The sequence below is a fragment of the Phlebotomus papatasi genome, chromosome 3 (genome assembly GCF_024763615.1).
Source record: "Phlebotomus papatasi isolate M1 chromosome 3, Ppap_2.1, whole genome shotgun sequence".
NCBI lineage: Eukaryota > Metazoa > Arthropoda > Insecta > Diptera > Psychodidae > Phlebotomus > Phlebotomus papatasi.
The window spans coordinates 73665394-73693306 of record NC_077224.1 but is presented as its reverse complement, the minus strand read 5'-3'; the positions used below and the strand labels follow the sequence as shown (position 1 = coordinate 73693306).

At 32.9% G+C, this 27913-nt stretch overlaps 1 protein-coding gene across 1 annotated transcript; it reads left to right on the top strand.

Annotated features, from left to right (window-relative positions):
- The first annotated feature begins 127 nt into the window (after positions 1 to 127).
- Positions 128 to 26769, top strand: LOC129807326 (uncharacterized). The gene is made up of 5 exons (XM_055856521.1): positions 128 to 467; positions 17045 to 17225; positions 24648 to 24919; positions 24980 to 25456; positions 25692 to 26769. Exons 2-5 carry the CDS (start codon positions 17057 to 17059, stop codon positions 26025 to 26027), a joined length of 1254 nt encoding a protein of 417 aa, XP_055712496.1. The 5' UTR covers positions 128 to 467; positions 17045 to 17056; the 3' UTR covers positions 26028 to 26769.
- The last annotated feature ends 1144 nt before the right edge of the window (positions 26770 to 27913 follow it).

Sequence of the window (27913 nt, the reverse complement as noted above, 5' to 3'; positions counted from 1 at the left end):
TTCAATTTACAAATGCCTCAACTCTGATCGCGAGACTCACACAAGAAAGTCTTTCTCTCCATGTGTCTCCGGCTGAAGAGGAGGAAAGAAAAATAGTCGAAGTATTGCCGGTGTGCGTTTGGCTTTGCGCTGGGGCATTGGGTAGAGTCATTGCCGATATTCTTCCTCATCTTCACAATTCCAATCAGTTCAAAGTCAACCGATCACTCGGTCAGTGCTGTGTTGCGATCGCTTCTTCTTTTTTTTTTGTTATTTCAAGCTAAAAGATAAAGAGACTTTTTTGTTGATCTGTTGTAAAGTGCGTTTTCTTGGTGGAAATAGGCAGTGAGTGATGCAATTTATTGACCATCGCGAAGATACTGCATTTTGTCACCTCTTTCTGCTCATCTATTGATCTCAAGAACAGTCTAAGGATTAAGGATTTTAGCTTGGTGTACTTTTGTCCCAGAATCATTTGGATTTTGAGAGTGAGTGAAAATTTTCCTTTCCTTTGACCTCAATTTCCGCTGGATCTTCTTTCCCACGCAATGTCGGAAAGAATGATTAAGTTGCGTGTGCAAGAAATCACTGCAGCTTCTGCCCTCGAGATAGTAAGAAATTTTTAGTGATATCCAAAAGTGACTTTTCATGCTACAACCCATGCTGAAGAAGCCTCTTCAAAAATCCATGATGGCTCGAGGATATCTCGTGGCTTCTTCATCATTTCCGTTTGATGGTGTGAGAAAAATCAGGAATTTGTCTATTGAAAACTAAAGTTCGGAAGAATAATCCGAAATGTTTCTTTTTCAAACGTTTATTTAATCCAAAAAAAAAACACAAAAATCTTTCTGTGAAAAAAAAAGAAACTCTATCTTCTTGGGATTTCCACTAGTGTGTCAGTCACAGAAAATTTACATTGAAATCCATTAAATCTATTTACACTGCATATAAATGTGATATAAACATTCTTAGGAGACAAAGTTTTGTGCATAAACTTGGGTGTTGAACTCTCAAAATGGAAAATTGATTTCCCGCTGAGTCCAACATTCCTCAAATATTACATGGACAATAAAATTTTTGAAGTTAAGAAAGTTTCTCCATGGGTGGAAAATTCGACAATTCGACAATTTTCCACCCTCGCGAATTTTCAAGAAATTGCACGGCTATTTTGAGGGCTTCATTGAACCAGAGAAATTAAAGATGTGAGGTGGTGTGCAGAAAAAAGAAAAGTTTTCTCAGGTTTGGGAAGATGAAAAAAGAGTCTGCTTTAAAACAATGGAAAGTAACAATATGAGCAAAAGAACCACAAGAGAATGATGAAAGAAGTTGAATGTGATTAAATGTTGCGATGTTAAATTAAATTACAGCTGCTGTATAATTACGGATTGACTTACGAGTAAATAATTACAATCATCAAACAATTTATTATTAACCAAAAAGTTTTTTTTTTAATTTTTTTTACTGTGAAAAGGATTTTATTTTATATTTTCTTAGTGGTCATAGGGATTTACTCACAGTAAGAAGAGATAGATATAATGCTTAATGCCAGGAAGAAGATCCGATCCGGGGCCAAAGTTTTGGTAAAATCAAGTAAAATTGCAGAACCTAAAGTTAAACAAAAAAATCCCGCATTGTTTTCTATTATAACAATAATTCATAATCTTATAATCTAAGAAGTATCCACAGAAAGGGAGATTCGGGAAAATAGTATTAAAAAACTAATAAAATAATTTCTTAATACTAGATCAATTTCGACATATCGGATAAGGCTCAGTTCCATTAAAAATAGGAGAAAAAAGCCCAATTTTAAAGCTGTCCTATTCAAAGGTTCCCCACCTTCCCCTAATATTATTTCGAAGAACTTAAATTTTGGTAATAATGCCTTAGAATTTACAGACTACTATTTACATTTTTAAACAGTTTGGCATTGATTTTAGTTAAAGCTTTAGATCTAGATTTTATGTCATTTGTTGCAGAAATTGTTTTTCTTTAATTCAATTCAAATATGTTTTAAAATTCATGACAGAATTTCTCGAACTTACCCTAGTATATTGACTTAGAAAGTATTGATAGGTGACTTTGAAATCTCAGATTGTACAAAACTAGCCAACGACTAGTATACTAAAAGAAACAAAACAAAAGAAATCAATTTTAAAATGATTTAAAACCGATAATAAAAGCTTTAAAATTGATACCACTAGGTACTTTAGTAGATACCAAAATCCTCCCAAACCAATACTAAATTGCTTTTGCCAAAAGGCCCTAAATTCAGTCTTAAAAGGTCCTAAATTCAGTACTAATATGCTCTAAAATCTACGCCAAACATTTCAAAAATAAATGCCAAAATACTATAAAATCGATATCACAATGCTCTAAAACCGATACTACAATACCTTTAAATCGATAACAAAAGATCTAAAATTAATTTTAATTTAATTTTAGTATTTATTTATTATTCGCACACATTCCGTAATTACAATGTACAGTTGGTTTTTACATTTAAAAATTCTAATAACTGTACATATACAAAAAAAAAGTTATCAAAGACGAATTCCCCATCATTATAGACGATAAAGGGTGTTTAGTTTTTAACTGTATACTGCAAGAGTAGAAGGAAGCTTAGAGGCTCTGACGAGATTTACGAAGAATTCGTTTAGTCCGAATCTTTGAGAAGTAATGGAAAATAGAACAAAACAAAAAAAAAACAGAAAATAAAAGCTCGAAAATGTAGTAAAGAGGGAAACTGTTTATTAGATAATTTAGTAAAGTTAGATATTTTATGAATAAAAAGAAATTTAAAATTTGAAATTGATGTGAAAAGAAAAGTGGTGCCAAATGCTCTTAAACCGATATCAAGATAAATATTATTGCAAAAAGGTTCTAAGACCAATGCCAAAATACCCTAAAAATTCGACACCAAAAGACTATTAAACCAGTTCCATAATGTTCTTAATCCGATACCAGAATGCTCTTGCCCAAAGGCACTCCAATTAATGCCAAAAGGCTCTAAAATCGATAACAATATGCTCTTAAGTCAATGCTAAAAAAAATCAATAACTATTTAATATCAAAATGCCTGAAAATCGACACTAAAAGGCTTTAAAATTTTTCAATACCAAAAAGCTCTAAAATTTTTCAATTTGATGTGAAGAGAAAAGCCTCTCAAAGAAATGCCAAAATGCTCTAAAATCAATAACAAAATGCTCTGAAATGGATGCCAAAATGTTCTATAATCAATACCAAAATTATCTAACATCAATGCTATAATGCTTTAAAATCGATACCAAAATGCTCTCAAATCGATACTAAAATGCTCTTGCCAAACTGCTAGAAAATTACTACTAAAGAGCTCTATAACTAATATCAAAATGCCCGAAAATTTTTGCGTCGATTAAAATTTTTCAGTTCCAAAAGGCTCAAAAATTTATCAATTTTCAAGGGTTCTAAAATTTATATGATGAGAAAAGTGATGCCAAAATAGTTTTAAGCCAATACCAAAATAATTTTTTTTGCCAAAAGTCTTGAAACTCAATACCAAAATGCTATTAATTCGATATCAAAATGCTCTGGCAAAAAGGCTCTCAAAAAAGATCCAAAATACTCTAAAATCGATTAAAAAAATGCCGTGAAATCGATGTAAAAATATTCTAAAATCAATGACAAAATAATATCTATCATCAATGCTATAATGCTCTGAAATCGATACCAAAAGGCTCCAAAATTGATATAAAATGTCGATGCCAAAATATTCTTAAACCGATACCAAAATACTCCTAAATTGATACCAAAATTCTTGTGCTAAACGGCTGTAAGCAATGCTAAAAGGCTCTAAAATCTATGCTAAAATTACGTAAATGCGATACCAAAATTCACTTGCCAAAGACCTCTCAAATCAATGCTAAAATGTCCTGAAAAAATAGGTACCAAATACTCTTAAATCGATACCAAAATACTTTTGTTAAACAGATCTAAGCAATACCAAAAGGCTCTAAAATCGATACCAAAACGACGTAAAATCGATACCTTAGGCTGAAAAATCAATGAAAAAAAGCACAGAAATATTTTTCAGTGGTGCTTGGATTTCAAGAAATAAACCTGATCTTAAAACATTTTTTTTTTAAATTTTTGTAAGAGACAGTTTAAGTCGGTTTTAACTTTTTAAGGCGTCTACACATTGGGAGCAATTTTCGTCAAAAATTGCGTTTTTGACAGAAATTTGACGTTTCCCCCTACAACGCTGCAGATAATTTTCTTCAAAAAAGCAATTTTTGACAAAAATTGCTCCCAATGTGTAGAGGCCATTAAGGACGATAGAGTCACTGATGAGAGAAAAATGAAGTTTTTCCTACGGCCTTCTAAAATTATGTTTTGTTCTAAAAAGTCCAATTTTTGATTCTCTAGTCCTCAGAGGACTAAAATCGTTTCGAGAATATGTCGTTTAATCTGTTACCTGTTGTTGGAATCACTATTTAAAATCGATGTCAAAAAACTCGAAAATTAATTTCAAAATGCTCTAAAAAACCATTCTATAAAGTTATAAGAGCCTTTTTAATGCTATAAATGGCATAAAAGTGCGTACCATTTTTTCTGTGTACGTTGTCTACTAATTGTTGATTGGACTATCATTGTAACACATAAACATTTGGATATTACTGCATGTAATCTGTGAAATAATTTTTTTGTGTAAAATTAATTGTGTAAGAAATAGTGTAAAAGTTAAAGTTCAAAAAAATCATTTCAAACTATTAATAGTATAGTTATTATTTTTTGAAAAACTTACATTCTCAATGAATTTATGTAGTACAAAACGTAACGTACTTTTGTGATATTAAGAGTCCCCAAATACCCAAAATTACTTGGTTTTTTTTACGTAAACAATACCACTGAATGCTGAATGAGACATCGAGTAATTTAACATCTGTGATTAAATGTTTGCTATAGGAAAAATTAAATAGGGCGATTTTTTTCTTTCTTCAAATTGTCTGGGCTTGAAAAAAGGCATATACACAGCATTTTGAGATTTCGTGACGAAGAAATTAAAAACTGATTTTTTCATCAGAAACTTCACCATCAGTAATCTTGGGTCTTTTTTTCGACATACAAACACAACAATCCCAATGATGGAAAAAAAAGAACATCGCTCTGCCAAGAAAAAAACACAACATCAAATGATTCGCGCGTTCTCGAAAAAAATCACACAAGACCATTTCTTTTTTTGGAAGATACCCGCGCAAGAATGATTGTTTTTAGAAAATGAAGCACAAACCTCGTCTTCTGCACCTCTCCTGGCCATTTGAGACCGCATCTCCGTGGTCAGTGAAAGAAGTGACAATCAAATGGCCAGGAAGGTGATCTCCCACACACGAGATCACTGGCGGAATATTTATCAATATATATACCCGCGCTATTTGAATTCCATATTTTATTGATCACTCGGCTGACCTCTTGACTTTTTCCATGTTCGTTTGTCCACCTTTCGCCCTCCCCTCGCACAGACCCATATATAGAATTTCATTTGTAACGATCGCAATATCAAAAAGCCATCTCCGGAGATTTTCACTCCAAAATCCATGCCATTCTTCTCAAACTCAATTTTTTTTTCTCAACACAGCAAATATTTAGTTATTTATTGTGTATGGATAACAATGCGTAAAACCCCATAAATTTCGCATTGCCATCATCTTTGGCAACAATTTAAGCACATTTCATGATTTGATCTCAATGCCAATGTGTGTGATTTTAAACTTATAAATTTAAAGAGATTTTCACCAGTCGATGGGTTCTCAACGAGAAGAGTTGTAAATTTTCTAGTTTAAAGATTTTTATTCTTTCCGTACAGAAGCAGATCTTGAAAAATTCGAAAATCTATTTGAAGATTCAAAAAAGAGACTTTCTTACTTCTTGATAATTCCGCAAGGTGGCTGAGGTACATCCTGTTTGAATTTTGAAGTGCTCAAGTGTCAAAATGTAACGGACTTCACATTGTAGTGAGGAAAAAACAGAACAACGACGATTACTGTTCTTGCTCCAGTATTTAATCACTCCATAATCACTGAGTAATTCTTTTGTCAGCTTTTTAGTGTGATATATGACAAATTTTCCACATATTGATCGAAAACTTTGTATGAAAATTCGAAATTGAATTTAAATTCTTCGAACTTCAACGACTTTGTGCAAATAGAGTTCCATTTACCTTTTATCCAAGACACTATTTGAGAATCAAAATCTACTTCTGTTTGGGCTCATTGAATTTTTTTTATATCCGAGATACGAACCATTTTTCTAAATTATTAGGATACATCATCATAAATTAATGGTGTATCCAATGCATAGCTTCCTTTTACAAAATGGATAGACATGAAGCCTCAAGTGGATCAGTGGATAGGGTAGTGTCTCTAAGAATGATAGGTCTCGGGTTCAAAGCTGAGTAGCAGAAGAAAAAGATTTGTCATGCCATATCGACTTTAAATTTGTCCAGTGAATGAATGAATAGTAATGCCAATGGTTCACATTAGCAAAAAAGTAAAACGACTAGACAGAGGATAGGCTGGTACGAGAAGGAGTTTCGGCATGAAAGTGCTTCTTCATTCAGTCGATAGAACTACTCACTGTCACTGATCCAAACACACTCCGAAATGGGCTGCTGTGATATATTGGCGGCACTATGAGTGAGACAGCCGCATGCAGAGCTGTGATATGGAGCAGGTACCCATATAGGGGGACAAGATAGAATAGAAGTGGGGATGCATAAGGGGCCAATTGTGGCCTGGATGCATCGGCAATCTGAAATAGAGAACTGCCCCTGACAAAATCTTATTTTACAAAGTGCATAGGAGGGAGGGAGGCATCTTTGAGTTTAGGCATCTTTATAATAGGGCTATTTTATAATGGTCTTTCCTGTTTTTAGAGAAAATTCTTGATTTATCAGGTCTCGCCGATGCTGAACAAAACATAGACTTTCGAAGTCTGAAATTTAGTACTTTGAGAACCCGGCAGTCGCAGTGATCATTATTTTGAACCTCAAGGGCAGAAATGAAGAAAATGAATGTTATAATTTTCTTTTATTTTTTTTATGGAACTGGATTTTATTGTGACATAATTTAGCTAAACGAACCAATTTTCTTAAACAAAAAAAGCTTTATTTTAATGGTGACACTGGTGTTCTAACTCCCCATATCGATTATTCGAAGTTATAAAAAAAAAATTGAAAAAAGTTAAGAAAGGTTCAGTGATTCCGTCCATTTCCTGTGACATAATAACGTAACGTTAATTTTTCGAATTCAGTCCTGGTAACTCATTATCAGGCAAGAACTTCCCAAGGTGATCACAGTAAAACATACATTTACTGCGATTACAATGTCTTTATTCATAAAATTTCATTGTTGCATTTATTGTCACAGTTTTACTGACATTTCTTCTAATATTGACCGTTCCAATTCCATACTATTCTATCTCAGAATGACAACCTTTCAGGTGAGTCATTTGAAGTTGGCGTTTTCCTATGCTGCCCATGTACATTTTTTTCCGAAAATATTGAATATCTCATTACCCGTAAATACCATATTCTTATTTATTAGAAAATTATAGTTTATTACCTAGAGAATTCAAGCCGTTTTGACCACTTTTAGGGGGTTAAAATCGCGATTTTAATTTACACCATCGGATGACCACCAAATTTTTGCAAGTTGTAGATCTCGGTTGGAATAACATATCTCTCGAAGTAATATAATTCTAAGTTGACTTAGAATTCATACTATGGAGATATCGATATAGACTCAGTAAATGTAAATTTAATTTTTTTTTTTAAATTTTATATTATTATGCAAAGTTTTTCGAAAGAAATTTTTTTTCGATAGAATTGCGAAAATTTTCTCTCCTTTGCTACATGAGCGTAAAAGTCACATAAGCTGCTCATAGACTTTTCCAAAGCTTTCAATATAGTCTTCAAGCTTTTGTCTTTCTTCAAATTACTCTATGAGACTTACAATTTATTGGATAATGATTGTTAATTAGCATGTAGAGAAAATAGGGGCACTGTTCTGACAATTTGCAACAATTTTTGGTAAGTTTGGTATACAAAATTGCAATATTTTTATTTGGTGAGATGCTCAATAACCTACTCAATATCCCTACCTCACACAATCTCACCTACTATTTCCTCTTGAGATTAATCGAAGTATCAATTGAGTTACTAATAGAAACTGTTTAATGATAAAAAAAGTTGACAAAAGAAAAAATCGGGCAGTAAAATTTAGAAATTTCAACTTTTGGAAATATTATTATACACCTAAAAGAATTATATGATTCCTTGATTTTTCCAATTTCTTTTTAAATTAAAATTGTAAAGTTTGCTCTCGATGAGCTGATAGTTAAAAATCACTTTATATAATCTCCTATTTTAGTACGTAAATATAGCTCCCAAGACACTTTAATGGCAATTTCAATAGCAAAGTAGTGCATATCTTATCTCAGTATACTGGCCAACATTTTTATTGATATCTTCGTTTAATGGTTTTCATATTTATCCAAATCAGTTAAAAAATATTTCATTTAAAAAGGAAATCCCATTAGTTTAAAAGAAATTTTCTGTCATTAAAGGTATCAGAATATCGAATCACATCCAGTGTACCAAATAGCTCTTATTTTTCCACGTGAAATGGGACTGAGAAGCTTATGCCCTGGATACAATTACGTTTTATACCCAGAGACGGCCTAATGTAATTTTAATCGATTAATGATTAAACTAAATTGTTTTTATTTAGTGGGAAACTGATGGCAATTTAATCAAATCGTTATTTTAATTAAAATTACGTCACACTAAACCTACTGAATGTTTTTGGTAGTTTTACCTAGCGCGCTCGGTCAAGTGACAGACCGCGGTAGGTAAGATAATCAAGAAATTTTTCATGAAAAAGAGGAAAAAAATTAAAATTTAAACTCATGAAAATATATTACATGTATCTTTTTAAGAAATCCATAAAATCTGATAGTGACTTTTTACCGTTTAAATATCGACCACTCAGAATATAAGTCGAACAACTCGATTTTTTTTACAAAAATTGTTTTATTCGCTTTTTGGATACTTCTTTATACCCTCTACTTTCTCTGTGATAGCTTTGAAAATAACTATTTTCAAAGCTATAGATATTTTAAATGAGAAGAATCATATCGACGGCTCCATTCCATACTATTCTAAGTCGACTTAGAATTATATTACTCCGAGAGATATGTTGTTCCTGAGACCGAGATCTATAACTGGTAAAAATTTGGTGGTCATCCGGCGTTCGGGTAACGAGAAATTCAATTTTTTTGAAAAAAATTTACACGGGCAACATAGGAAATCGCCAACTTCAAATGGCTCTCCTGAAATGTTGTCATTCTGAGATAGAATAGTATGGAATGGAACCGTCGATATACTCTGCATGTAAAATCTCCGCTTCATATCGCTCTCTCGTAAAATTTGCCTACTGCGAGTTGTTCGTTTCTTATTTTGAGCGGTCGATATATGTTAATTTTAAACAGTTTTTAAACCAGTCAATTTGACCGGTCGTGGTAGGATTACTGTTAAACCATCTCTCGGCTTAAGTTGTAAGTGTGTCTAGGGCACTACATACGAGAAGGTTTCGTTACGTTCATGAGACCTTATACTGAATTTATTAATGTAAGAAATTTCATGAGGATCTTTCATCTATTGCAATTCAACTCTTCCCCTCTTCGAAATCTCCTTTTGCAATACTTGACTTCTAGAACGAGGAACTTGGTTAAATGCAAAAGTGCGAACATAAGGGTGACGAATATGCAATTGCAGCATATGGAATTGCATAAATCTGACAAATTATTGCAATTTGTTATATAAGTGCCACCCACACAGAGTACCATCGCAGTATCATCTGATCTTGATAAATTGATTTGTGCAAATCAGCGGAAAACGAGTTCCCTTTGGTCATTTGCTTTTGTTGTCGCACCTCTCTTTATCATTTTTGCCCATTTTGCCATCGCGAAAGCACGAAAGATGGAGCAAAGAATGAGAGCGATAATTTGCAATCTCACCCAATACATCGTCCAATAATGAAGACATATTGGTGATAAAAGGACGGACATTTAGGATGATTTTCTTCTTTTTTCAGTATATAGGTACTTTGTCTCTTGGCCATGACTTTGTGCAATTCTTTGATACCTATAGTCATCCTTTAAAACTTGTATTCATGTTATTTCAAATGTTGCTGAAGCAATGCTTTTTCTAGAGCTTTTTTTTTGTGCGGATGGAATACTAAAGGAAGGAGAACGGAGGGAACTTCAAATCAGAGAATTTCAAAAGCTTTATGATCAAAATCCCAATCCAATCTCAACATTCAGCACCTGAGACACCGACGATAAAAAAATGTTCCTAAAAAATCTGGGATACATAAAAGGAGAATATTTATCAGTTCGCAAAAAAGCAATAAACATGTATATGAAAAATTGGAATATTGATTTCGTCATTACGTATATGATATTTGTCTTTTCAATATTTCTCTTTTTCTTATTTTTTGTCGAGCTTTTTATAGCAAAAGTTTATTGTTCATTCCAATATATTTGTAAAATTGCATTTACAAATAACAAATAGCTGAAAACTAAGGGACTACCAATTTCAAGAACCGGCTTGAATATTTTCAAGAAATTGTGCTATAAAAATAATGTGTTTAAATACTAGTGTTTTAATAAAAAATCAATGGTTATTTTAGTTTCGATATGTTTTAGAAAGGTCATAAGGAAACCCAAAATGTTAAAAGAAATACTGAAATTGATAAATAAGTTTCCTTTTCCGAAATCGGATGTAATTAATGAATAATTATCATTTATTTTACGAAAATAAAATAAAGTTTTATTGTGACAGATAAACTATAACAAAATTCTAGATGCCATAAAAAGCACAAATATTTTCATTCGTAGGTTTTTATTAGGAAAAATATATATGGATGTGCTTAACAAGGGAAAAGTAAAAAAACCACTGTGTTTAAGCAGGGGGAGATATTTAAGAAAAAATGTGTAAGGTAAAGTGCCCTTGCTCGGCCGGTTCCACGTCTAGACTGGTAAATTTATTTATTTAATTTATTTATATTTGCTATAATATTTTGCGTATGATCTAACATTAATAGGTCAATCATTCCATGAATAATACGAACCAGTGACAAATTATTAGAAATTGCCAAAATTGACCATGAAACATTCAAAAATTGACCCACCGACCGGTCGAGTCGAGGAATCCGGTCGAGTGAGGGTATTTTACCTTATATAACTTCCTACCATAATATTTATATCCCTCTTTGTTAAACTAAGTTTCACAAAGTTTTTTTTTAATATATCAATCAGTATAGAAACTTATATAAATATAAAAAAAATATAGGGAAGGCCAATAAAACCAAAAAACAGGGTTTTAGAAAATTTTTGGAAACTGGAAATGAGTAAACTAAAGCAAAATATGATGTTTTGCTAAGTTCTTTTTAGATAAATTAAGTAAAGTATCTTCATGCCGTTCAATTGACTTTTTTATAACTTTTCTAATGTTTTATAACTAATTCTTCTTGCTGATTTGTTATGAAATAATTTCTAAATATTATTGTAAATCTAAATAAATTTAATAAATAATCCCACTAACGGTATGCTCATTCACCGCAGGAGTTTGATTCTCTGAAAGTCTCTCGGCTAAAAAGTAAATAGCTTTCTCTTTGCACAAAATGTCGTTGATGTTCGAAAAATTCACAGTCAATTTCGATTTTACAAACAAAATTTTTGTGCAAAAACTGATACTATAAAGGGAATTGTCAGTCCAACGTCACGTGGAATCAAGTGCAGTTCAAAATTTGAACACCTTTAATGTCTTAAAAACTCCTGGTGCCTCAGAATGAATTTTGGATTTTCGGGATCTTGGCGTTCGGGATTTTAGCTTTTCGGGATTTGGCGTTCGGGATTTTGGCTTTTTGGGATTTTGATCCATTCCGGATTTTGGCTTTTCGTGATTTTGGCTTTTTGGGATTTTGATCCATTCCGGATTTTGGATTTTCGTGATTTTAGCTTTCGGGATTTTAGCTTTTCGGGATTTTGGCGTTCGGAATTTTGGCTTTTCGGGATTTTGGCTTTTCGGAATTTTGCCTTTCCTGGATTTTGGCGTTCGGGATTTTGGCTTTTCAGGATTTTGGCTTTTCGGGATTTTGGATTTGCGGGATTTTGGCTTTTCGGGATTTTGGCGTTCGGGATTTTGGCTTTTCGGGATTTTGGCTTTTCGGGATTTTGGCTTTTCGGGATTTTAGCTTTTCGGGATTTTGACCCATTCGGGATTTTGGCGTTTGGGATTTTGACCTTTTCAGGATTTTGGCGTTCGGGATTTTGGCTTTCGGGATTTTGACCGTGACCCCAAATTTTAAGGACACTATTTTACGATTGTACAATGATTTCATATTTTTGTTTTTGGATTTAAATTTATTGCTCTTTGATTTAAGACAACGTCTAAATAAATCTTCTCAGAGGTGTTTTCCTTTGAATTTTTTTTTATCTATGAAAACTGAAAGTTGTTTCGTATTTTAATTTTCACCAATAAATCACTTTTTGCCTCTTTTTCCCAATTTGAAGCAACAATATTTGCCAATTTGCAAAATGATCGACTCCACATTCTATATACACAATATTTATCCCTATTTGACTGCCTTCCCCACTCCAAATTCAGTATTTAGCCAATATTTCATATTTTCCACCCTTTTTCTTTTACATTACTCCTTGAAATCAATAAACAAGACATTTTTCCGTACCATTGAGCGAATGGGTGGAAAATAGGGAAAATATTTCGCATCACGTCCCGTTTAACGAGTGCTAAAAGAGCGGAATGTTCAATGAAACAATTCCATCCACTTTGATGAATGATTCAATGAGCGAAAGTAAGAGAAGATTCGTGCCAAAGGAGGGTGCCTGTTTTTTTTTTGCTGAGAAAATTTTCCCGCCAAAGAAAATGTGCTTGAGTCCTTTAAGCTTTTGCAGACGGTGCTCTTTAAGAGCTCTCTAAATTGACGCCAACACTGAATGACATCCCTTGGAGACGACTTAATAGCATCCCCATTCAATCATCCTTCTTGCTAATCCGTGGCTTCCTTGCACGTCTTGCACCTCAAGCACTTAGTTGCGTCTTTCAGAGATTATAATGGTGGTTGATTTCCGTCGCTCCATCAACTTGCGGGATACCTTGTAGAGGAAAGGGGAAAAATGACTGTCTATCCACCGTGAAAGAGCATCCCACCACCATAGTAATGACTTCCCTTATTTCTTACACCTGGAAATTCTGATGGTTCACAAGAGCACAAAAAATCTCAGCAGGAAACGTAATTTTATTAAGGCGATGGTCCGTGAAACGTCCCTTTAACATCCTGCCCACTATTTCTCCATTAATGAGGTAATAGCATCGTTTGAGGTCGATTTTTCTGTGGAGGATTTCCTTCTATATTTATTAATTACACGCAATTGCCATTCATTTTTCTCAAGATGAGCCTCTTGGGTTTTATGGGCATTTTGTTAAGATTCTCTTTATTAAGGATCTTATCGCATGACATTGATTCCTGTATTTGGTGAGGAGATTTTATCAGGGTACTTTTTGAAAATAGAAAAGTTCTTTAATGATCTTTTTTTCTTTATCGATAAAAATTTGTATTCCACCTAAATTACAGCAATGTCCAAAATTGAACCATAATGTTAAGCAGGGTACAAAATTTAAGTGTTTCATTCATAAAAGCCGACTTATTCTAATATAAATGTAGGCAGGTTTTAGAAGGCCCTTTCAGTTTTTTTAAACTTTGTAATTCTTGTCAGATTGAAATACAGTTTTATAAAAAAGATGTTCTGTAGCAGTATTTCTCTACAGGAAGATTTTTTGTGAGTTTTTGGGTCGTTCAATTAAAAACAAATTATAATGAATGCTAATGTTCATTCAGTGACTTATCTTAAATATGAAATGTAATAAGTAACTCATTATAATAGTTCACACGAAATGATATTCAATTACAACCTTATGTAATTTATTTAAATCGGCGACTTTATTTTAAGCATCTAATGGGATTTTTTAACCCAATACTTCTTGCAGTATTAGGGTCGGAGGAACGTCTGTTCGACAGGGAACCCCTATTGATACTTTTATCAAAATGTTGAAAATTATTTAATTCATCTAGTAAAATATAAATAATATAACATTTTTTTCTGTAATAAACCTTTTATTATAAACAGAGATGTTCAAATTTCATATCCCAAATGGTCCAGAGTAGGATGTCAATAGGTGCTGACACGAGTTCTTAAAGTGTCAATAGACGTTCCTTTCATCCTACCTAGTTTCATTTTTTGGTTTCCGGTATTTTTTAGGTAACAATATGGAAACACAATGATTATACAAGAATTGCTAATTTAGATGACGAGCAAATTACAATAATTGCTGATCCAAGTGACGATACGATAATGATCTTAAATAATTGAATATTGAATCTTGACTATAATCTCACCGATCTCACCTACTGTAATAATCACTTCATCACAAGATCTCAAACTTTACCAAAATGTGTTTCGCCACGTTCCGATCCCAGATGGGTGGATAAAAATTTTCCGACCGTCTATGTATATGCTTTTCAGACTCCTTTTTTAAGCTTAATAAATCCTAAACTAAAAGAGATACAGACTTGCGGTTTTCGGCAATGGTTATGTTTTATCGTTTTTAAAGAGTTCATTTTTCAACATATTCGGCCAAGTTTGGATTTATTGGAAGGGTCTTTAAATTCCAGAAAAGTCTAAATCTAAACTAATTTTAATCGACTATAGTCATAAACCGATAAATCACAGGAAAGAAAAATCTAACCGACATTTAATTTTAGGCAACTTTTGAAGTTACGCAAATATCGGTTTTATATCTAAATAAAATAGTGGAAAAGGAACTTTCCCATTTTCTTTTTAAAGATTACCTATACTTTTTTGATTTATGAATTTAAAAAAAATGAATATGTACTAATAATAATTTTTATTTGAAATTCAATTCTATTGTTTCTATAAGATTTTGAACGAATTTACAAAATACTCTATGCATCAGTTTCAATTGGTTTTGAATCGCTGAAAAACACAGAATTATGAAATGGAAATGTTCATTTTGTAAAGCTAAAGCTTGTCAACAGGATTCTTTTTTTTATAATCGAAAGTAGACCACTAAATAATTCTCTTTATCGAAACAATTAATGCGTAATCATTTTTTAATACAGCGACAAAGTCATTGAGTTCGAGTACTCACTCAGAAAAGCTCTGACGTTTAGTCATTCCTTTAAGGTAAAACTTTTTTTAAGAAGTTTCAAATTTCTAATGTGGCAAAGTTAATGTTAAGTTTGTTGCTTTTGACCTTAAATAATTAAAAAGAAATGGTAATTGAAGATAGATACCTCCTATATTTGTTCTATATAGGACATTACGTATTAAAATATGTTTACCTAAAGATTTGCCCCTACAGAAAAAAAATATTTCGTAAAAAAGCTCGCAAATGTGTGAATTTCTATACAAAATGCTCATAAATCGTATAACCTACAAAAAAAAGTTCGTAAATGTTTGTACTTTTGCACAAACATTTGTCTATAAATACTCGGAAACACAAAGAAAAATGTCCGCCAAATTTTGTCCGTTGTTCGTAAAATTTTGCCGAACAAACAAATATGTACAAACAAATGTTTGTAAAAGAACAAAAAATGCGTGTTGAGTGATGATGCTACGAACCAAATACAAAGATCATCCATTTATTTGTAAATTACGCTCCGCCAACTTTTTAAGCATCCTTTCGCTTAATGGAGAATTTTAATTCAATTTTACACTCATTAAGTGCCAAATTTGAAATTTTTAATTTTGGTACTAAATAAATTTTAGATAAATAATTTTTTTGGAATAAACATAAATTGAGAAAAATTAAATTCGACTTATAATGCCTCTCATACACCTTTTTGATCAGGAAAATTTTATAAAATCAAAATTTGCATTCCTTACGTTCTCAAACATATTGCACATGTCTATCCCACATTTTCACACTCAAACCAAAATTGAATTCATTGTGATGTCCAGAAGAAGAAGAAAAAGAGTGCGAAAAAGTCGAATAGACATGCGCAATTCCTTTAGAAAAAAAGAGATAGGAATTTTGATTTCATGAAATTTTCCTTATGTTATAGGTGTGCCAGTGCCATTATAATAAATTAAATTTGCTCAGTTAATATTAAATATTGGGCAGTAAAATAACGTTCTCATTTAAAAATATCTATGTAATTTATTTGATTAGGTTAAAGGTGAAATATAAATTCGTTGATTCTTTGCAAGAACTTGCATGATAATTTAATTGCTTTTAAAGCACTTAATCAGTCTCAATTTGATTTGAATTTTTACTGTTTCTTTTACTGCCCGTTTAAACAGCGAGTGTCATAATTATTCTAAAGACATTTTACACTTGTGCAGTTGCAGTTGAACTTGAATACTTAAATGACAATTTTAGATAATACCGATCGAAATGTTCTATAATGATTTCTATTAACACAAATCAAAATTGGTAATATAATTTAGATTTATTGCTAAATTTCTTATTGTTATGACATCCATATATTATGCTTCCGGCACATATTTTATATCAGGAAAATTTCATGAAATCAAAATTCATATCCTTTTGCTTATGACTATCTCACTGTTTCGCACTCTTCTTATTCTTTTAAACATGATATTAAATTCAATTTAAACCAATCGAATTTCGAGTGAGAAAAATTGGGATAGGCATAAGAAAAACGTTTGACAAAGAAAGGGATTTGAATTTTGATTTCACAAAATTCACTTCATCTAGAAGGTGTGCAGAAGGCATTAAGATTTAAGTCCAAATTTATGTTACTTTTTCTTAAAGTTTTCCTCTCGAACTCTTTTACTCATTAAAATGTTACTCAACAAATTTGAATTTGTCTTAAGATATTCAAGTATCCAAAACTGAAGAAACACAACAAACTAATGATATAAAAATGTCCAACCAGCTGATTTCCATTTAAATGTTTTGCAGGTGTTTACCACAATGAAGCGCACACAGTTTGTTGCACGCTATTTCAATTTCTTGCACATTTTCGTGATTGTGATGAAATGCGGCATGGCCATTGAGTCAACAGCATCAACAGCTGCAACATCGACAGAATCACCACCAATCTACATCACTTCCAGTGCTGATCAACCAAATCCAGTGGCTGGTAAGTGTGATCAAAAACCTCCTCCTCAAAGTTTCTACCATCCCAAAAGCAAATACCCAATATCAATCAATATTTGTCCCATTTCTCCAAATTCACGCCCAGCTGAGAAGCGTTGGGAATTCTACGTTTTCAGAATGAAAATATCGAGAGGTTATGGAAGTGGGAAATGTTTCACATGGCGGTGAAAGAGTTTGTCTTTTTTTTTTCAAAAAATCTCGTTGTGTTTTCTTTTAATTCCGAGAATCGGACAGTCTAGTCATGAAGTGTGTCTGTGTCTTCATTGATGAGATCACAAGAGAGCAATTCTATTTTTTTCAAAGGGGGTTATATTTTTATTGATTTTTTAAATTATTATTATCTTTCTTAATTCTTTTAGACAAATCCTTCAGACATAAATCTTTAAAACCAGATAAGAAAAAAATTATTAAATCGAAATTCACATAAAATTTATTACTCAAATGTTTGGACTATATATCTCACTCTATGACACTTAAAATTGGATTGAACTAATTTACTGTGATGTCCAAAAGAAGAAAAAGAGAGCGGAAAAGTGAGATTGACATATCCATAATGTGAATTTTGATTTCATGAAGTTTTCTCGATGAAAGACCTATTCCGGAGATAATGCAGCCGTCACACATTTTAGATCGGTAATATTTCATGAAATCAAAATTCACATCCCTTTCTTTTTCAAAAAATTTGCATATGTCTATCTCATTCTTTTGAATTCAAATTTGGACTGAACTAAATTTAATTTAGTGTTTATTTTCAAATACATTATATTTCTATTTTTTGAATACGTATTAAATATAAAGTTTTAATTATTAAGAAACGGTCGAACCATTCAAATTCACAAACAAACTTGCAAAATTGGATAAGGACTTTTTTTAGTCAAAATCAAAAAGGTAAATACAATCGATGGGTGTTGTAAATAAAAGGTTTATGAATGTAAGATCATATTAAATATTTTTCAATAAACTGTTTTAGTTGACGTTTATAGAGAAGTATAAATCGTGATAAGAACTTCGTTAGGAAATGCGAATCAAAAAATCGTATTTTAACATAATAAGAGCTATGAAATTAGGTTTAACGTTTTTAAGTCATTGACTGCATTGTATAAAAATGATCAGCAAAAAAATAAAGTTAGAACAATTTCAATTTAGAGCTTTAAAAGCAAAGAAATCATCATTCAATTTTTGGAATTATTCCAATTCCAATTATGATATCTATTTTTGCAAAGATTTAGGTTTTTTAACGATCAAAATTGAATATTTTACGCACAATTTTTATATTTCTAATGGACATCCGATTATAGTACTCGGTTCCGTACCAAATTCTGGTCAGTAGAATCGAAGATGTGATCAAAATAATACAATAAAACAGTGAAAATAAATAAAAACCAATTAAGTCCCTGTCAAAACCCCGAAAGCTAAAATCCTGAAATTCAAAATCCTTAAAACCCAAAATTCCAAGAAGCCAAAATCCCGAACTGGTCGAAATTTCGAATGGGTTAAAAAACCCAATGGAACAAAATTCCAAAAAACTAAAATAGCTTAAAGTTAAAATCCCGAGTACTAAAATCTCGAATTCTTAAAAGAGTCCTAGCTCCAACGATTCCGACAATTCCTAGCTCCAACGACTCCTACTCCAATGATTGTACTCGCGCTTACTGAAGGCAAAGGGAAATTTTTTGTGTTTTGGAAAATTATTCAACTCCGTAGAATTTAGCCCTTCTCGGAACATTAATTTAACAATGCATGATTTTGGCTATTCGGGATTTTGGCCCAGTCAAGATTTTGGTCCATTCAACATTTTATATTTTTACTCATCCGGGATTCTACCAATTCAGGATTTTGGATTTCGGTATTTTGGCTTTCGAGATTTCGGCTTTTCGGGATTTTGGCGTTTGGGATTTTGGCTTTCGGGATTTTTGATTTTCGAGATTTTGGCGTTCGGGATTTTGGCCGGTACCAACAGATACTACGAATAGACCTAGGTTATAGATTTCACATTTCAAAATCCGTAAAAAAAAATTTAACACAATAACTAAAATATTATGAGCGTAATTTAATAAATTTTCTTCCAGATACTCACCCCTTTATTTTTTATTCAACATTGTAATTTGCGCGGGAAAAAAGAATCGCACATGTTGGAAACATACCTTGGCCGTTTAAGGGTATATTGCCATGAAAATCCAATGTGGATCTCTGGGCAGAAAGACATCAGTGAGAAAGAAAGCGCGAAAACCCTCCCACTGCTTTCCCAAGAAAATATCAATATATCGAGATTGCGAATTGTATCCATAAGTGCGTTTATTTTCTCTCAATGGATCTTTGGCCATTGAGTGGAAAAATGTCCCAGGTGGAAATAAAATTTCACTTCCCATCCATCTTTCTAACGGCAAAATGATGAAATCGTTTGGACGACGATTCATGATTTGATCGCGAGAGCAGAAGATCTCTCTGCACGTTGGTGACCCCATCATTCATGGCGAAGGCGCGGGAAAACCACCAGCCAAATCATCAATGAACGTAAATAAAAGTAAAATTTATCCATGCGATTCGCCATTGAGCAACTAATGCAGAAATATAGACGACAGATGGCTTTTCGAGTCATCTTCGTCGATATGAGAAATCGCGAGCAGAAGATGAGCAACAATGTTGCGAATTTAGTGCGCGATATAAAAAAATAACACTTAATTTCGCGGAAAAAAAATCCGATCATCAATTTCTTATCTCACGAGAGATTAATTTTTGAGGAGACTCCCAGCATTTGATCAGACACTTTCACCAGTTTTCCATATAGAACCCATATAGTATAGGAAGATTATGCTTTATATTTTACCCGGTACTTAATTGGCGTCTTTATTCATGTAGAATATTTTTTGAGGTTAGAATAAAATAGAACATGTTAAGGATACAGCAATACTTTGTACTCCAAGGTCAAACTAGTCGATTTTCTTAGTTGTACATCTCTGGGATTGCGACCCATGATGTTAATATCGTCAGCATAGGCTAGAAGCTGTGTGGACTTATTGAGTATGACCCCGACGGATCGCTATCTCCGGTGCCAGGTTGAAGAGGACGCACGATAGTCCGTCCCCCTGTCTGAACCCGTTGTTTTGATGAAATCTAATGACTACTGATGAAAATGACTACTATGTAAATAAGATTAATATTAATTTCTTTCTATGAAATAAAAGATTAAACATTTTTTTTTCATTTTCTGTTTGTTCTAGTGTTTAAAATTAATTATCATGCTTCTATAATGCAAATTATGCGAGAAAAAACGCGTCCCACACTGCCCTAGGTCGGGCAGGTTTGGGACAGAGCGTCAAATTAAATCTTTTAACTCAGTTGTTTTCAAAGTTCCACCAAGTACTTTTTAAAATGTTAATACTCGTAAGTGTATTATAGACCGAATAAAATTGTTATACACTGTCGTGATTTCTCGTAATATTGTCCCAAAGTCAAAACATGGAAAAGTGTTCCAAATCTCCCCGGTCTCCCCTACTATACTTTTCAGTAGATCCGTTTGAATTTGCGATCCGCTTTCCTATGATGTCCTAATATTTTTTTTTCAAAAACATAGAATATCCGTTACCTAGACATCAGATGACTATCAAATTTTCGCCAGATGTAGAACTTGATCTGTGAAGTAACTTCTTTAACTAATATTCTAAATCTTTGTCTACTTAGAATGGTATGGAATGTAGCCGTCAAACCCTTTAACGACGAAACACTTTTCATGGACCGAAAATCAACAATAAAAAATAAACCGATAAACAAAATTAGTGAAACGTTTTACATCTAAATTTGGAAAGTTCAACAGAGTCTGATTCGGTGCATTTTTTATCTGTACGTGCGATAGGGACAAAAATAGTCCGAAACTTTAAGTATTTTTTTGAAAATAACAATGAATAATAATTTTCAGTCTAATGAAAAATATTACGTATGAGTAATGTAGTTTTTTATTCCTAAAAGGGTTTTGCTTAAAAAATTAGAAGTATAAAAAAAAAAAAACCATTTTTCAATATGAGAATTTAAAAATTCGCCATTTTTAAGTTTAAATATTTAGTAAGCAAATAGCTGGAGACTGGCAAAAAATATCCTAGATTCCTTCAACCTTCTCCACTGTAACATACACACTTCTGTTCTTTACGTACAAATACAAGGAAAAAATAGCTTTAGGTAGTCAGGAAAAAATATTTTCTTTATGGGACACCGGTGTTCCAATCGTCTTAAAGGGTTAATATCGGTTAAATAGTCTTCAGTCTAACTGGATGCAATTATGAAATTCAATATTCTACTCATCATTGATCAAAAATCGATCTAAACAAGTTCAGACGAAGTTTATTTCAATTTCATCTCAGTACATTTCCAAGATAGGTGTTTACTTATATTTTAAGTAAACTTGACCTTGAAATAATTTTAAAAGGATATTTTCAAAGTCATTGACTTATTTTAGTAAAATTTAAGTCTTTCAAATCTAATTATTATCTGAATTTTGAAACCTGGTACTTTTGCTTTACGTGTTTGACTTGTCAGATGATTATAATAAATTATTTTATATTTTTTACACCTCAGAAAATAAATGTAATTAATATCAAGTGTATTAAAATCACTTGCTCATCTCTTTTTCGTTTGATGTTGTGCATAAAAATGCGCGTCAAGACAAAATATCCCATGTTGCGTGGAAGAAGTAAAAAATAGCATAAAAGTAGTAGAAAATAATAAAAATAGTTGAGAGAGAAGACACTGAAGCCACGACACACTAACCTGGCTCACAATGAAGATCTGGAACTGGTAATGTTCAGACTCACAAGAAGCACAAGAGTGCGCCAAAGAGTGAAATGACGATGCCATCTTCCATTCAAATGCACCTCGCATAATGTTTCAGAGACTCTGATCACCCACGTTCAACCACGTGAGAAATGTTCAACAAGATTTTCCGGAGGTGAAAATTCCCGGGAAGGATTTATCACTTGGCACGTTGATAATTTTCTTGTCAAAATTCACCTTTTTTTTGGGCTATTTGTGACATTTTATGGTTCAAGAGTAATTAATTGAGATGACGAGCGAATGTGAGAAAAGAAGCGCACGATGCTTTGTGATATTTATCTGACCAAATTGAGGAGCTTTTTTGTGGCTTCTCTAACTAATGTTTGTGAGATTTATTAGGCAAAAAAGCTTGTTCATTTCACTCTTTTGCTAACTAATTAGGTATTATTTTTTTCTGGAATTTATGATCTTCATTTTACTACATTAATACTACTAATTAAATTTCGCCTTTAAACACAATCAAATCATCCGTACTGAATTTTGCATATTCTTTTGATATTTAAAAAACCAGAGTTAATTTTTTTAATGTAGTATTTGTTATACAATCATCAAGGAAAAATTCTAAAATAAAAGAAATATATAAATATATGACTGTGTAGTCAGATAGGCCCTAAAAAAATTTAATTTAAAGTCACAAACAAGATTAAAAAAAAACGAAAATCTTTCTCTAAATTTTTTTTATTAAATAATTTTTTAAACTCTCTCTCGAATAGAATACTTTGCTGATTTATTAGCGATTAAATCCGATCCAGCCGGGTTGGAAATTTTAATATTTATGGCGTTGGCACACCTTTTAGATCAGGAAAATTTCTTGAAAATTGGAATTCACATCCTTTTCCATCTAAAATTGTTTGCATAAGTCTATCCTATTCTTTTGCACTCTTTTTTTTTTGAAGATCACACGAAATTTAATGTAGTTCAGTCAGTTCAGTCCAATTTTGAGACCGAAACAGTGGAACAGACTTATGCAAATCTTTTGAGAAAGAAAGGGATTCGAATTTCGACTTTATGAAATTTTACTGATCTACAAGGTGTATCGGAGCCATTAAAAGCAAAAATCCAAAATTTATGCTAATCGTGTTAAAAATAAGCCCTCTAAAGTCGTTGAAATTCGATCTTCGAAAATTCGATATCAAAATGCTTTTCGAACATAAATGTCTAAGGACGAAATATTCATCTTGACTATCTCCAAACCATATTCGAAAATGAAACAAAATCTTGGAGCCGTATTCTAAATAAACCAAAAATCATGGTTTTTGAGGGAGAGAACAGGGGTAAGTGGAAAAAGGAAAAAAGGTGTCCTATATTGACTTATGGGCAGGTCGCCGAAGATCTGCTCTCTCTTTCAGTTCGACTAGCAAAAGGTGCATTATAAACCGGTAAATAACAAAAACTAATTTAAAAGAAAATCGTAGAATACTCGAGATGTTTTTCATATGCGTACCATGTGTACTTTTTTTTACTTCGGCTTGCATTTTGAGTCTTAAAGTTTGGTTGTGATGGTTCCGACACATCTTTTAAATCAAGGGAATTTTATTAAATCAAAATTCACATATTTTTCTTTCTCCAACGAGTTTTATATATTCTACTCTTAGGTACTTAAATGAATTCTAAATTGAATTTGTTGGGACATTAAAAAAATAAGAAGAATGTCAAAGCAGAATAGACATGGATAATATAATGGCTCCGGCACACCTTTTAGATCAGGAAAATTTAATGAAATCAAAATTCGCATCCCTTTCTCTCTCACGTGCTTTGCATATGTCTATCTCATTCTTTCTTACTTCAAATTTGATTGAGCTAAAATGAATTTGTTGTGATGTTTAAAAGAAGAAGAAGAGTGCAAAAGAATGAGATAGTCATATGCAAAATATGTAAGGAATAAGATTCTAATTTAGACTTTAGGAAATTTTCCTGGTCTAAAAGGTGTGCCGGAGCCATAAGAAACGAATATGAATTTTGATTTGAATTATTGATCATAAAATAAATATTTCCATTTCTTTCTTTTTAAACCGTATTGCAAATGTCTAGTTTACTTTTTGACTCTCTTTTTCTTTTTCTCGTGAACATCACTACAATTTCAATTTAGATTTGAGTGTAAAAGGGTGCGAAAGAAATATTCAAAATGTTTGACAAAGAAAGGGATCGGATAGGAATTTTGATTTTGCAAATTGATACCAAAGGCATAATGATTCGAAATTGAATAGTAAAGAAATACATTTTTTTGAAGCATTTATTCATTATTTTTCTTTTAAAATGCGTCGCATCGTGTCGTATCGCTATGTTTAATTATGTACGTAATGCATTAAATTAGCGAAGAAAATGCAAATAAAATATTGTTTAAGCACCCTTCAGAGCATTATTGCACCGAACTTGTAAAGATAAAAATATCATCTGCAGATGCATAAATGCACATTTAGTTTCCCAGCGATATGCGGCGGGATATGAGCTCAGCACCTGGGAATTTGTGATTATTTCTTTTCCACTTGGAAAAGTACAAAATGTTTGCGAGGGAAAGTCTCATGGGGGAGCATTTGGGGGAGTAAATATTTGCTTCAATAACATATTGTTTGTATTGCAGCTTTTGTCAACAGTGCCGCAGTTTCCGGGCGGGCTCTGTTTTCACCTCGTGTTGATTACAATGAATGGATGCCCGTGGGACGGGGAGATCCACTGAAGAATGATCCCACATATGACTACAGTCCTCCTTTCCTCGAGCGCGTTCGATACTGGGAATCTGGCAAGCAGGAAAAGAGTGGAGAGATTCTTCTTCTGGGAGTGCCATCGAAGAAGCCCAGTGTCCCTTCCAGGAAGGACTTCAAGTACCTCACGATGCGGAGGAACTTCTATCAGGTTGGAACCGGTGTAAATGATTTTTTTTGACGGGGGATTTAATTTAACGATTTTTTGCAGTTGCCAACAATTTTGATGCCTCCACCGATGCAGACCACAGAAAAATATCATACTCCCATGGAGTCCTGGACCCAGAGACCTAAGGATTCCATGGCTGAGGCTTCTATGAGCGTTGGAGCTCCCTTCAAGTCCAACTACAAGCCACTGAGTGCCATGAATTATGGAGAAATTAAGCCAGTAAAGGCTTCCTATCTCCATGCAATCCTGCAGAAGGAGACCCTTCAGCGCCCTACAACTCCTTCACCCAGCTCTACCACCTCATCTGTTGTCATGCAGAAAGTTCCTAGTGTCTTCGAAGTGCACCAATCCACAGCTATTGTCACCAAGACAACTCCCAATCAACAAATTGAGACAACCACGCATTTTGTGCCCACAGCACCTCCAACTCTCACCACAGATGCTTACTTCTCGCACTACAATCAACCACCGGCTCCCATTTCCGGACCCATGTACCTCATCATTGAGGGACACTCAAAGGTAGTTTGAAAATTTATAGTTCATTACCTAATACGTCCATAAATCAATTATGTTTGCGTTGTTTGCGTAAGAAAACATTTCTGATAGAAATCGAATTTCCGGAAGTTATTTGCATATCAAAATTTTATGCGTAAATTATGACAAAAACTCTCTTGTTAAAATGTTTTGGGTTTTTTATCTGAACTTACGCAACTTGATAGTAATGCTTTACTCATGCTAATCAACCGCATTCCAGGTAAAGACATACAGTTCCAGCGATCCTCCAGATGGAAAGCATCATGCCAACATTGTTCCAGTGGTCAGTACAGAGGACCCAGTGGTCAGGAGGGTTGTTAATGATGAAGTCAAGCACCTCCACTTTAGAGCTCCAGAAGTCAAGCGAAAACCGCTTCCAACGAGGACTTCAGCTATGGATAGTCTACTGAGCCTCCTGGACGTGTCCTTTGGGAGTCTTCTGAGTGAGGAAGCTCAGGAAGATCAGAATAATTCAATAGATTCCAATGCCCTGGAAGGAGGGGATAAAAGACAAGCGCGAACCTTTAATTTACAAGACGCCGATAAAACTTCTTAATCTTATTCAAATCAGCAGATCCGATCCAAAAAGCTCTTTTTAAGATTTCATGCTGGAAGCTTAAAAGAAAAATTGTGTTTTTAACTGGCATTTCTATTGAACAAATAAAAGACAGCAGTATAAAAATATTTACAAAATATTTTCACATGATTGTAGTGCTCTAAAACGATTATCATACGGGCTTCAAACCTGAAAGCCATACGATTTAGCTTGTCTCATTTCTTATCAGTCCGGATTTTTTGAAAAAAATGACTTAGGTTTGAATATTTAAGGTGAATGACTTATTATGCAAGAAAACAATAAAATTGATTACTATTTTTATGATTTTGAGACCTTCAGGAACTAGGCTAAACTTCTAGTTTGTAGACCGCTTTGGTTAGTCCTATCCGATTTTAATTGTTTGAAGAATTTTAAAATCGCGCTTAATGCAAAACTTTGCAAACTAGATCCGTAATTATTGCACTTTTTCTCTTTATTAATAAACTATTTCTAATAATTTTTCGGACATGCTTAAAAATAACTTCTGGCGTATTTAATAATATTTTAGAAAATTTAATAACATTATTACAGCTTTTAGAAACAAACATTCAGAATCAGAATTAGTGGATATGTCAAAATATCGGACACCTTGGAATATCGGACATTTCTTTTTGTTTCTCAAAATTGCCAAATTTTTAGTTTTTTTTTCAATTTCTAGGGATTTTATGTAGCCAAATAAACAAGTGAGCGTTGTTTCTCTGAATGAAAATGATAAATCCTTGAAAGAGTACCAGAAGTTCCAGAAGGTTAATTGACTGCGAGAAACTCTGTGTCCGATATTGCATACGAAGCAATATATTTTTATTCAATTTAATAAGAATAATTTTTTTGAACACAAATAAGATAGACTACTTTTTAAAGCTTATATAACATTCCTTATGAAAAGAAGTAAGGTGTCTTTTGGAGACTTTTAGGGATTATTTTAGTTTTCCAAATTTTAAAATATTTTTAATGTCTGAAATCATTTTGAATTACTATGATTGCAAGAACCTTTCTTTTTCTAATATGTTTAGCAAGAAATCTTTTTCTCTGCATTAAAGTGGCTAAGAGAATTTGAAGGAATCCAAAGCAGTTTAGAAGCGTTGATATTTTTTTTATAGTCAAAAAGAATTGATGGTTAATAACCTAAAATCAGAGCAATTTTGGATAATTTAAACCGAGATATAGGGATTGACTTTATTGCTCCAACCATAAATTGGTTCAATGGGTCAAGTGGTAGAGCACTTGCTCTATGATGCAAGTGTCCCGGGTTCGAATCCCCTTTAGGTCATCAGCAATTTTTCTGGCGTTAAAGGTGTTCGGATTGCATCCAGTGAGGTTTCACTGCACTTGATTCCACGGGGCATGGGACTGACAACCCCATCCCTGTATAACAAAAAAATGTATGTCCCGAACTCCCCTTGTGGGAAGGCCTAGTTCATCTATGGAACGTTGTGCCAGCATTATTTATTATTATATTAATTATAAATTTGAAAAAAATCATGCATTTTTCTGTAAGTTTTCCTTAAATATGGCACTACGTTCTATAGTGCAGTCAGTAAGGTCTTCTAGAATGCGTGGTTTTAGGGATATCCATTATTATTTTTCTTATACAGGAATGGGATAGTCCGTCCCATGCCCCATGGAATCAAATAGAGGGAAGCCACTGAATGCGATTCAAACTCGGTACATTTGAATCATAGAGTAAGTCCTCTACGATTAAGTAGGGTTGAAGGAACACTTCTTCGACAGGGAACCCTTATTGACACTCTTGTCAAAATCTTGAAATTTATTTCAAGTACAGCAGAGTTCCTCAAATTTGAACAATATTTTCAAAAACATATCGGAATTTATGTGAAATTCACTTT

Excerpts from the sequence above, each read along its gene's own strand:
- LOC129807326 (XM_055856521.1), top strand. The coding sequence starts at position 17,057 with ATGAAGCGCACACAGTTTGTTGCACGCTATTTCAATTTCTTGCACATT. Across the intron at positions 17,226-24,647 it reads TCAACCAAATCCAGTGGCTG|CTTTTGTCAACAGTGCCGCA; the intron begins GTAAGTGTGATC and ends TTTGTATTGCAG. Across the intron at positions 24,920-24,979 it reads TGCGGAGGAACTTCTATCAG|TTGCCAACAATTTTGATGCC; the intron begins GTTGGAACCGGT and ends GATTTTTTGCAG.